The 12,855-nt window shown below is 46.9% G+C and overlaps 1 protein-coding gene across 1 annotated transcript in view; it reads left to right on the top strand.

The window, feature by feature from the left end:
- Nucleotides 1-12,540, top strand: part of npas3 (neuronal PAS domain protein 3) — an 80,872-nt gene extending 68,332 nt beyond the window's left edge. The window contains exons 7-9 of the mRNA XM_028566293.1: nt 184-299; nt 9,772-10,652; nt 11,677-12,540. Coding sequence (XP_028422094.1) covers nt 184-299; nt 9,772-10,652; nt 11,677-12,456 — 1,777 coding nt within the window. The 3' untranslated portion in view covers nt 12,457-12,540. The remainder of the gene's footprint in view (nt 1-183; nt 300-9,771; nt 10,653-11,676) is intronic.
- Nucleotides 12,541-12,855: the final 315 nt, after the last annotated feature.

Consider the following 12,855-nt stretch of genomic DNA (forward strand, 5'->3'; position numbering starts at 1 on the left):
TTCTTTTTAGCAAAGCTTTTGGTCCCCTTTTTGTATTTTAAATTGCTTATCCTTCTTGTTTCTAACCTGTAACACTTTGAGATCTTTTGATGAAAAGTGCATTATAAATAAAATGTATTATTATTAAATGAGTGAATGCTAGTTTAGTTACTGACTGAATTGTCTTTCTGTGTTCCCTCGCAGTAACCACGAGTATAAGGACACGCCCATGGACATCGCCCAGCTTCCCAACCTGCCGGAGAAAACCTCAGAGTCCTCCGAAACCTCCGACTCCGAGTCCGAGTCCAAAGAAAACTCCGGTAGGTGTGAAAGAAAAGACGGAAGATACCAGGGACGCACCGATGCCAGGATTTAGCTTCAGATTCGGCTGAATATTTGGGCTTTTTGACGTCGTTCGGTTTCTGCCAAACCTTCGAATTTTTTCTCCAACGAACCGAGCCCTACGCTTGCACTACGCGGCAGACCGGCAGATAACGGACATATTTCTGATATTACCTTTCCAACATGGGTGTGACAATAGCTTATCCATACAAGGACCACGTCTGTGAACTGGTCAGATTTAGTCTGTGAACTATAGGTCAATAAGAAAGACAACGTCTGTGAACTTGTCAGATATTTCTGTGAACTTATCAAGAGAGAGACTGTGAACTGTTCCGGATTTAGCAAGGTTTACCGAGATTAAACTAAGCTTTGTAGCGATGGCTACATCGTAGTGAAAAGTAGAACTACTGCAATCTTGTACTGGGTAATGAAAACACAGAGTCACCGGAGCAAAAAGGACCTGTGGTAGGAGAAATGTCTTTTTTTTTTAATAGTTTTAATTAGTTTTTTATTCATTTTCTAACTGCTCTTTAATGTTTTATGTAAAGCAATTTGAATTGCTCTGTTGATGAAATGCTATAGTGCTATGCAACTAAAGCTGCCTACGCTGGTCACCGTAATGACGGTGCCGTTGATTACGGGAAGGTGTTTACGTAGGTGGAGCGTTCAATGCAGCAGGCTGTGAGAAAGTGGACATGGATCTGGTGAGCAGAAAAAGTTGTTGTTTGGCAGTACTTTCAGTCAAAGGAAGGCCATTCAAGTCCAGCTACATGTTCAATTTCAACCCAGTGAAATGGTCACGTTATTTTAATCTACTGATTCGTGTTCATGGGGACGTTTTTGTCGTGGTGGCCGGCACGAAAATCTAAACTAATGTATTTAAATGGGAAGCATATGTTGTGGTCACAGCACGTCTACGGTAGCGAGTAGTATGAAATGCCGAAAATCTGCATAAGGAGGTTGGTTTGGGGAAGTGGATGGGTCAAACAATACAGGACTTTCACACGTATCAATAGATAAAAAATAACATGACCATTTCATGAACTGCCGTGAGACCGTGTTGTCAATCTGTTCAATGCCGATTGGTCTGGTGGTGGCGAGGACCCTAAACTATACACAACATGGCTGCTGTTACAACATCTGGTCTGAAACATCTGGAAGAATACGAGTTGTGCACGAAGGAATCTCCAGACAGCAGCCAGAATGCAGCAACTTCAGGTACGGCAAAGGAAGGACAGTCCCTGTTTACTTCATTCATGTGTTCACTGCGTTCATGGACTGAGGATGGGAGGAGGAGGCAGCACGATCTCAACCAGTGGGTTCGGTATTCGGCCGAACCCCAAAAATCTGGATTCGGTGCGAGAAACGAAAGGAAAGCTGGAGAAGCAATTAAACATCACTGAGAAATAAGCATTTCAAAATAAAACCAAACTGTGAGAGGAGCAAGTTAGAAAACAAGCAGAATATCATGCAAATATTCTCCTGTTTTTACACAATAATCCGATTTCTCTCGCTCCCAACAAGCACCTCTTCAGGTGTTACCGAAATAATAACCAAGCAGGAAGAAATACAGCCTGAAACAGAGAAGCCAAAGAGGTTTTATCAGTTGGCGCCAGTGTGCCGGCCGTGCCAGGCTGGATGGTGATGAATGCCAACAGCTGCAGGGACCGAGCTCTCGCTGCCAGCGCTGCAAAAAACTCCGCCACAAAACCACATAAAACGCGCCATAACTCTACAGAACGCCACAGAACACCTCCAGACTTCACACAACTGCACAAAAAGGCCACAAAGTGGGCGCCCGGATGGCTCAGTTGGTAGAGCACGCGCCCATATATAGAGGTTTACTCCTTGACGCAGCGGGCCGCAGGTTCGATTCCGACCTGCGGCCCTTTGCTGCATGTCATTCCCCCCCCCCTCTCTCTCTCTCCCTCCCCTTTCATGTCTTCAGCTTAGAAACACCCCTCCAAAAGCCCCAAAATAGGTGACGCCAAAAAAGTTGCCAATTTAAGGCGTTTTTCCATCACGTGGTACCTGCTCGACTCGACTCTACTCGCCTTTTTTGGTTTTCCATTACGATAAAAAGATCCCTGGTACCTGCAGACAGGTACTTGTTTTTAGTCTCACCTCCGTCTAGGTTCCAAGCGAGCTGAGGCGATACCAAAAGGTGACGAAAGCCCAATATTCGGCCGAAGCCAAATCCTGGATTCGGTGCATCCAGCAACCAAACAGAAACGTGAATGTGCGTACAGGGCTTGAGTAAAATGAGGTTGAGATGAGATAAGGTTAAATCTTGATCACCAGCCAACATGGCTAGTTACTAGACAATCAGATTTTCCAGAGACCAGGTTATGAGTGTCACTGAATACATTTAAAGGTGCAATATATAAGCTTATGTCATCAGATATTAACACTAGAAGTGCCAAACTCTATAGTCTCTTATGATAAATACCCAATTGCAAAATTAAAGCATGTATTGTGTTAGGATACTTTTAGGAAAATGAGTTCAATTATGCATTTGAGTAGTTAATACGTGTGAAAAACCACAATCTTTTTTCTAATCCTAACTCGTTTTGGTGTCTAAACTTAACTGTCGTTGCCGCATGACTCACTTTTTGTCGGCTAAATGTAACCACCAACGGGCGCTGAAACCACCTTCATCTCACGGTGTTCTGTAGCCGATGATTTTTCAGCTGTTTACTAGTGTAATTATGGAAAACAACACAAATCTTGCACCTGGCGGAGCGCAAAGCCCGACGCAAGTGTCTTTGCTAGTTTAAGACCGACCCAGTTGTCAGTTTCCCGTCCTGCGCCCACGTTGTTTAAATAGCAAATGCATCTGCACCCATCTGTGGCCCATGGGTGTACTGGTCTTACAGGGAGGTGTGTTCAGGTGCATTCTGGGTGTGCTGGTCTCACAGGGAGGTGTGTTCAGGTGCATTCTGGGCGTGCTGGTCTTACAGGGAGGTGTGTTCAGGTGCATTCTGGGTGTGCTGGTCTCACAGGGAGGTGTGTTCAGGTGCATTCTGGGCGTGCTGGTCTTACAGGGAGGTGTGTTCAGGTGCATTCTGGGCGTGCTGTGTTCAGGTGTGTTCAGGAGCATTCTGGGGCGTGCTGGTCTTACAGGGAGGTGTGTTCAGGTGCATTCTGGGCATGCTGGTCTTACAGGGAGGTGTGTTCAGGTGCATTCTGGGCATGCTGGTCTTACAGGGAGGTGTGTTCAGGTGCATTCTGGGCGTGCTGGTCTTACAGGGAGGTGTGTTCAGGTGCATTCTGGGCGTGCTGGTCTTACAGGGAGGTGTGTTCAGGTGCATTCTGGGCGTGCTGGTCTTACAGGGATGTGTGTTCAGGTGCATTCTGGGCGTGCTGGTCTCACAGGGAGGTGTGTTCAGGTGCATTCTGGGCGTGCTGGTCTCACAGGGAGGTGTGTTCAGGTGCATTCTGGGCGTGCTGGTCTCACAGGGAGGTGTGTTCAGGTGCATTCTGGGCGTGCTGGTCTCACAGGGAGGTGTGTTCAGGTGCATTCTGGGCATGCTGGTCTCACAGGGAGGTGTGTTCAGGTGCATTCTGGGCGTGCTGGTCTTACAGGGAGGTGTGTTCAGGTGCATTCTGGGCGTATTGCTATCTTGAGGCGGCGGGAAGTGATCACACCATTGACCAACAAAAACCTGGTCTAAAGTCAATAACGCAGCATTTCATTGTTATTTTAACAGAGCATTAGTAAAATGCTCCTATAGACTCGTGCACAGCAACGTGCACACTATGCTTGTTACACACACAGGGACGCACAGGAGCACACACACACACACACACACACACAGCAGAAGATTACAAATAAAAATATCACGGTGTAAATCCTCCATCATAACAGCAATGCTCCAAGGTCCAAACGCGCCTGTCTTTTAAAGGGAATGGGAGATGATCTCTGATTGGTTGATTGCATGTTACGCCCAAAACACACCCCTGATTAATGAAGACTCTAAGAACAACCCTTTAGGACCAGGCGCCCGGCACACGGACACTTTTTTACTGCCATCAAACTAGCAGAAGTGGATTCGTACACGCCCTAAACACACCTGCACCCGGCGCTTCACACCGTGCTGCTCAGATCGTTAAAATATGGCCCGTAATCTTCATAATTTCACTAGAAACATAACTAACACTACGGAGTCCATAATCCTAACACGAGCATCCGTACAAAAGAAGAAATTTGAATCTTAAAATACTGACTTCAGATCCAGAAATACAAATCAAGGATTTTGTTTGTCTCGTCTTTGTGTCACCAACGTTTTCAAGCAGCCAAATACCGATGGAGAGTTGAATTCAAACCAACGCCGGTGCTCCACCTTGAGCATAATATTATCCAGTCCTGCAGCCTGCGTTGGCATGATGAGAATCGGTGCCAGCTGTTATTCTTGCTGGAGGAGAGTGATTCTGGCACGCTGTCGGCTGCAAACCGACGCCAGCTGCCGCTGGAGGCGGCCAGCTTCAGCCGCGCTCCAACAGGCCCGAGGTGCTCGGGCTCAACATATTCTAAAATGAGATATCTGGCCTTTGACCTTTTGTTCTGTTTGGATGCAATCTGCACAGAGCCAGAGAGCCAGAGAGGACACCAGCACAGCTGCCAAAAAACAAAGAGAGTTCTTTTTATTGGTGCAAAACAGCAAAATAATACTGACATTAACAGTCAATCCCACACCGTGCACGGCAAAAAGCTCTGTTTCCTCCTCTCTGTTTGATAAAAACTAGACTTTAACGAGGGTTGTGTTTTTGCGGATTTAGTGGGAATGTATGGGCTTGGAGATGCACTTTTTTTGTTTGGATCACATAAGATTACTAAGAAAAATGTAGAAAAGTTATGTTCTGGAAGATCTTTCATCCCTGCTGTTGTCCTTGGGTCAATTTGGACCCATTTTCAAAAAGTTTCTGTATCGGAAATTTGGGTTTCTTTTTGAACCGAATTGTCTAAAAAAAAAAAATAACGTGGATGGTTCCGTACAACGCTCCTCACAAGTAAAATAAATGATCAGTTCACTACTGTCATTGAATTTGGGTGTTTTTATTACATTTTTATAACATTTGAAGACGAAAATTGATAAAAGAACATTGAAAAAAGTGACAAAAAAGTTGGAAAAAAAATCTAAAAGTGTCTTAGGATTTTCATTTTTAATTTTGACCCAGAAAAGCTAAAAGTTGCTCGGTCGACAAGAAGACAACACGAGGGTGAAGGTAGCATGACGGTGATGAAAGCCCATTCGTAATATTACAAACTGGGTGTTTGTGTCGACTTTTCTGGAAAAAATTCAATCATTAGTGAACGTTTTTTCATCAGCCAGCAGCCCTCTCTCTCTCTCTCTCTCTCTCTCCCCCCTTTCCTCTTCCTCCTCTCTCTCTCCCCCTCTCTCTCTTTTTCTCTCTTCCTCACTCTCTCTCCCCTCCCCTCTCCTCTTCACTTCCTCTTCTCTCTCTCTCTCTCCCCTTTCCTCTTCCTCCTCTCTCTCCTCTCCCCTCTCTCTCTTTCTCTCTCTTCCTCACTCTCTCTCCCCTCTCCTCTTCACTTCCTCTTCTCTCTCCCCTCTCCTCTCTCTCTCTTTCTCTCTCTTCCTCACTCTCTCTCCCCTCTCCTCTTCACTTCCTCTTCTCTCTCTCTCCCCCTTTCCTCTTCCTCCTCTCTCTCTCTTCCCTCTCCTCTTCACTTCCTCCTCTCTCTCCCCTCTCGTCTTCCTCCTCTCTCTCCCCTTTCCTCTTCCTCCTCTCTCTCTCTTCCCTCTCCTCTTCACTTCCTCCTCTCTCTCTCCCCTCTCGTCTTCCTCCTCTCTCTTCCCTTTCCTCTTACTCCTCTCTCTCTCCCCTCTCCTCTTCACTTCCTCTTCTCTCTCTCTCTCCCCTTTCCTCTTCCTCCTCTCTCTCTCTCCCTCTCCTCTTCACTTCCTCCTCTCTCTCTCCCCTCTCCTCTTCCTCCTCTCTCTTCCCTTTCCTCTTCCTCCTCTCTCTCTCTCCCCTCTCCTCTTCACTTCCTCTTCTCTCTCTCTCTCCCCTTTCCTCTTCCTCCTCTCTCTCTCTTCCCTCTCCTCTTCACTTCCTCCTCTCTCTCTCCCCTCTCGTCTTCCTCCTCTCTCTTCCCTTTCCTCTTCCTCCTCTCTCCCCTCTCCTCTTCACTTCCTCTTCTCTCTCTCTCCCCTTTCCTCTTCCTCCTCTCTCTCTCTCTCTCCCCTTTCCTCTTCCTCCTCTCTCTCTCCCTCCCCTCTCCTCTTCTTCCTTCTCTCTCTCTCTCTCTCTCTCTCTCTCTCTCTCTTTTTCTACAAGTCACAGACACCGTAGGTGGCGCTAACGCAACAGATTTGCTCTTCAACCTGTGTGTGAAGCAACGTGCAGTTTTTTTTACGGTCTCTGCTGGCTAAAACGTTACGTTACGTTACGTTAACGTTAATGTTACGATCGTGTTAAAAGATTGTAAGAAGTTTTCGAGAGGCGGAGGAGTGTAGAGCTGTCTGGATTCAACTTTATCTAAATGAGGAGCGAGCAACTCGGTGAACGCTAAAGACCGGCTCGTTGCAAGAAGTTGCAAGTTTCAACTTGTCTCGTCGCGAATATTTTGGTCAAAACTGGGCTTAAGACTCCAAATTCGTTTTTCGGTTCCAGCGAGAGAATAAATCTGTTCTGCATGGAAAGCACACTTAATGGAGATGCGAGGTTTTCCCCAGACAAAGCAATTGAGTCGACATTTCAGGTGCCATGAGGGAGTCAGAGCGATGCCAGCTGGGCAGCCGCTGGCCTCAGTGTGTGCTGGCACGGTTTGGAGTGTGTTTGTGTGTGTGTGTGTGTGTGTGTGTGTGTGTGTGTGTGTGTGTGTGTGTGTGTGTGTTGTGTGTGTGTGTGTGTGTGCCAACATGCCTGAACGGCAGCAGCTACAGATACAGAACACACATCAGCGCGCCCGCAACAAAACACAACACATGGAAATCCTGTCTGGGTAAATATAAGGATCAACACCTGCGAGTCACTGCACAGGAATCCAAAATACACAAAGTGAAGTGGGGGGAATGTTTTTAGGAAAAGAGTCTGTTGCCTTTCTTTTCATGCCACCAAATTTTAAATATCTGTTTTAAATATGCAGAAATATTGCCGTGTAATTTTGTTGGAAAATTCGTGTTTCCAAGAGGATAAACCCTGACGATTTTGGGGATCTACTGCTGGTCCTGGAGACCCTAACCTAAAGCGCCAAATATTTCGTTAATCAATCAATCAGTCCATCAATCAATCAACATTTATTTATACAGCACTTTACAGCAGCCAGCAGGTATCCAAAGTGCTTTACATCAAGAACCTAAATAAAACAACATATCATACAATAAAAATAATTAAAAACATAGAAAACGGTAAAATAAAAAGGTTAAAAACATAGGAAAAAATTGTCACACCACTAGGTAAAATCAAAAAGCCATTCCAAATGAACATGTTTTGAGTTTGGATCTAAAAAGAGCTACCTGTTGTAAAGGCTAAGCCCAAGCTTTAAAAGTCATTCCAAATGAACATGTTTTGAGTTTGGATCCTGGAAGAACTGTCCTGTTGTTCTTTATCTAAACCCAACTGTCCCGTTTTCTTTAAAACCCAACTGTCCCGTTCTTCTTTATTTCAAACCTATGAGGTTTTATAATGTCCTAATCTTCTTTATCTAACCCCAACCCAGCCTGGACAAACCAACTGTCCCGTTCTTCTTTATCTAAACCCAACTGTCCCGTTCTTCTTTATCTAAACCCAACTGTCCCGTTCTTCTTTATCTAAACCCAACTGTTCTTCTTCACTTCTTCTTCTTTACTAAACCCAACTGTCCTGTTCTTCTTTATCTAAACCCAACTGTCCTGTTCTTCTTTATCTAAACCCAACTGTCCGTTCTTCTTTATCTAACCCTAACTGTCCCGTTCTTCTTTATCTAAACCCAACTGTCCCTTCTTCTTCTTCACCTAAACCCAACTGTCCGTTCTTCTTTATTTAAACCTAAACCCAACTGTCCCGTTCTTCTTTATCTAAACCCAACTGTCCGTTCTTCTTTACCTAAACCTAACCGTCCCGTTCTTCTTCTCCTAAACCCAACTGTCCCGTTCTTCTTCATCTAAACCCAACTGTCCGTTCTTCTTCACCTAAACCCAACTGTCCCGTTCTTCTTTACCTAAACCCAACTGTCCCGTTCTTCTTTATCTAAACCCAACTGTCCCGTTCTTCTTTATCTAAACCCAACTGTCCCGTTCTTCTTCACCTAAACCCAACTGTCCCGTTCTTCTTTACCTAAACCCAACTGTCCGTTCTTCTTCACCTAAACCCAACTGTCCCGTTCTTCTTTATCTAAACCCAACCGTCCCGTTCTTCTTCACCTAAACCCAACTGTCCGTTCTTCTTTATCTAAACCCAACTGTCCCGTTCTTCTTTACCTAAACCCAACTGTCCCGTTCTTCTTTATCTAAACCCAACTGTCCCGTTCTTCTTCACCTAAACCCAACTGTCCCGTTCTTCTTTACGTAAACCCAACTGTCCCGTTCTTCTTTATCTAAACCCAACTGTCCCGTTCTTCTTTATCTAAACCCAACTGTCCCGTTCTTCTTCATCTAAACCCAACTGTCCTTCTTCTTCTTCTTTATCTAAACCCAACTGTCCCGTTCTTCTTTATCTAAACCCAACCGTCCCGTTCTTCTTTATCTAAACCTAACTGTCCCGTTCTTCTTTACATCTAAACCCAACTGTCCGTTCTTCTTTATCTAAACCCAACTGTCCCGTTCTTCTTTATCTAAACCCAACTGTCCCGTTCTTCTTTACATAAACCCAACTGTCCCGTTCTTCTTCATCTAAACCCAACTGTCCGTTCTTCTTTATCTAAACCCAACTGTCCCGTTCTTCTTTATCTAAACCCAACTGTCCCGTTCTTCTTTATCTAAACCCAACTGTCCCGTTCTTCTTTATCTAAACCCAACTGTCCGTTCTTCTTTATCTAAACCCAACTGTCCCGTTCTTCTTCATCTAAACCCAACTGTCCCGTTCTTCTTCATCTAAACCCAACTGTCCCGTTCTTCTTTATCTAAACCCAACTGTCCGTTCTTCTTTATCTAAACCCAACTGTCCCGTTCTTCTTCATCTAAACCCAACTGTCCCGTTCTTCTTTATCTAAACCCAACTGTCCCGTTCTTCTTTATCTAAACCCAACTGTCCCGTTTTTGTCCCACGTGTCATGGAAACGTAAGCCCACCCACGACCTTTTTCTTAACTTAACTGCGTCAAAAGTGACGCCAATAGTCCCGACCCAGCGCATATAGATCTGACGCTAAAGGAGACTTGCAATTCAGTCAATAAGAAACGCCAAAGGCACCTTTCCAAGAGTCCGTGTGTTACGCGATGGGAGTGAGAATGTGTTGGATATTTCAGTCTGAAGCTTACTTACTGTACATTTTTTCTCCCCCACAGATAATGAGAATGCCAAGTCCGAGGGGAAACCGGGCTACCAATCAGAACGCGAGGACCCAGAGACAGACAGCAAGCGTCAACAACAGCCCGGCCAACCGCATTGCTCCTCCGAACAGGAAATGAAGCGACAGGAGGAAGGAGACAGCTCGAGTAACCCAGAGAGCCAGGACAGTGACGACAGTCTGGAGCCTTCGGATGGAGAGGGGGAGGAACAGGAGGAGGCAGGAGGAGGAGGAGGAGGAGGAGAAGGAGGAGGAAGGTTGGGGAGGTTAGCAGGACTGGGAGGGTTGGGTGCTTTGGGCGCCATTGGAGGACTCGGTAATCTGGGCGGGCTTCACATTAAAGTAGAGCACTATGGCGACGGCGAAGAAGTTCAGCTGCACAACTCGCAAAGTTCTTCATCGGAGGAGGAGGAGGAAGAGGAGGATGACCAGGAGGAGGAGGAGGAGGAAGATGCAGGCGTGCAAGATTGTGACAGCGCCAACGGCGGAAGCAAGCTCCAGAAGAGGCGAAAGAGAAGGAAAGTGCAGAAATGGGACGGGTCCCGAAGCAGGAGGATCCGTCTTTCCTCGACCTCGCCAAGCCCAGTCGCCATGGGAGACGCCGCGGCGCCGCTGGTCGACCCCTCCCAAGCCGCTCCTGCAAACTCCTCCCACCTGCTCGCCACGGGCTCCTCCCCGCCGAACGGCGCGGCGGCAGCCGCCACGTCCTCGGTGTTGAAAATCAAGACGGAGATGGCGGAGCCCATCAACTTTGACAATGACAGCAGCATCTGGAACTTCCCGCCCAACCGAGAGATCTCCCGAAACGAGTCGCCGTACAGCATGACCACGAAGCCCGGCGGCGCGCCGGGAGGCCACGAGAACTTCCCCTCACCACAGGCTAGTAGGCTGTTCGGTTGTGCGTTATGTCACTTGTCCAATGGACCTTTTTCACAGCAGACATTTTGACTTGTCATAGTAGGAAAAGCACAGCTGAGATTGATAACCTTAACGATGGCTCAGTTCCATCAAGTGTCCCGGTAAGATATTTCAGTGAGTCAGCATGAACAATACCAGGACCTCTCCTAAGTGGAATGCAGCCTTCAGTAATGGTTCAATACCAGGACCTCTCCTAAGTGGAATGCAGCCATCATTAATGGTTTAATACCAGGACCTCTCCTAAGTGGAATGCAGCCATCATTAATGGTTTAATACCAGGGTCTCTCCTAAGTGGAATGCAGCCATCAGTAATGGTTTAATACCAGGGTCTCTCCTAAGTGGAATGCAGCCATCAGTAATGGTTTAATACCAGGGTCTCTCCTAAGTGGAATGCAGCCATCAGTAATGGGTTTGAATACACCTGTGCTAATCGTACTATGACATGTCAACATGTCTGCCGTGAAAAAGGTCAATACATAGTCTATCGAGGTTGGGCATTGTCAGTGCATTGTGGAATTTGTGCGATATGTAGGCTATTGGGGTTGGGCAATATGTCAGCTGTGCAATATTGTATTATTGTAACATCGTACTGTGCAAGGGCAGTGTCCCACTTATTGCGGAGAATACAGCCAACAGGGTTGTTTAATAGGAAGTGCCAATGAAAGGAGTAGTTAATGTGCTTAATATATGTATATGGAAGCATGGTTGTGTTGCATGAGAGTACGTGTTGAGAGAGATTTGTATTTGTTGTGTTTTCTGTATTTGGTGTTGCCTTTTTTGTTTTGTTCAATTCAATTTTATTTCTAGTATCAAATCATAACGAGAGTTATCTCGAGACACTTTACAGATACAGAGTAGGTCTAGACCACACTCTATCATTTACTATTGTGTGTTTTCTTTGTAACACTGTAGAACGGACAGAGTCCAAAACTAATTTCCCTTTCGGGGACAATAAAGTATATCTTATCTTATCTTATTATCACAGGGCGGCTCGCTCCAAGTGGCCATCCCGGACTCAGTCCTGACCCCGCCAGGAACCGAGGGAGGAGGAGGAGGAGGAGCGAGGAAGCCTCCTCCTTACAACGGAAACTCTGCGCTTTCTTCCGGTTCAAACGGCGCCGGTTTGGCGCTTCCCTCCAGTGGCGCTTCGTCAGCAGACCCTCTTTCCCCTCCGCTGTCCGCCTCGCCGCGGGACAAACAACAAGGCACTCCCACAACCTCTTCCTCCTCCTCTTCCTCATCCTCATCCTCTTCCTCATCGACCTCTTCCTCCTCTTCGCTGCTGTACTCCGGCGATCTGGAGGCTCTGCAGCGTCTGCAGGCCGGTAACGTCGTGCTCCCGTTGGTGCACAGGGTCACGGGCACTCTGGCCTCCACCGGCACGACCTCTCCGCGGGTCTACACCACCGGCACCATCAGGTACGCGCCGGCAGACGTCACGCTGGCCATGGCGCAAGGCAACCTGCTCCCGAACGCAGCCATGAACTTCGTGGACAGCTCCGGGTTCGGCCTGGACCCCAAGACGCCGATGGAGATGCTGTACCACCACGTTCACCGGCTCAACATGTCGGCCGCGGCGGCAGCCGGTCCGTTCGTCGGATCTCCGGCGGCCGGGACGGGCGGGAACGGCGCCTTGGGAGGCCAGATGACGAGCGCGGCCAACGTTTTCACCACGGCGGAGGGACTTTTTTCCACGCTACCGTTCCCGGTGTACAGCAACGGGATCCACGCCACGCAGACGACGCTGGAACGGAAGGAGGATTAACGCAAAGCGCTCAAGACCGCATTACTGTGTTTTTTTTTGTTGTTTTTTTCTCCGGGGAACCAACGAACTGTGTCAAAATTTAAAAAAGACTTTAACTCGCGCGTGAAAATTAAAAAAACGAAAAAGAGAAACAAAACAAAGACTATTTTATCTTCTTTTTATCAACACAGCACTGTGTTTTTTTTTTTCGAGAGGGGAGAAAGGACAGGAAAGGACGACATATGTACTCTAGCACTTTGAATCTGAGCAACTGAGCTTGTGTAATAGACATGAATGACCCTCAAACATGTCCACGCCCCCTTTTTAATCTATCTTTTTTTTCTCTCTCCTCCTCCTCCTCCTCATCCTCCTCTTCTCGACCACTCTGTCTGTCTCTCTCTCTCTCTCTCTCTCTCTCTC

This window comes from Perca flavescens, chromosome 20 (genome assembly GCF_004354835.1).
Source record: "Perca flavescens isolate YP-PL-M2 chromosome 20, PFLA_1.0, whole genome shotgun sequence".
Taxonomy (NCBI): domain Eukaryota; kingdom Metazoa; phylum Chordata; class Actinopteri; order Perciformes; family Percidae; genus Perca; species Perca flavescens.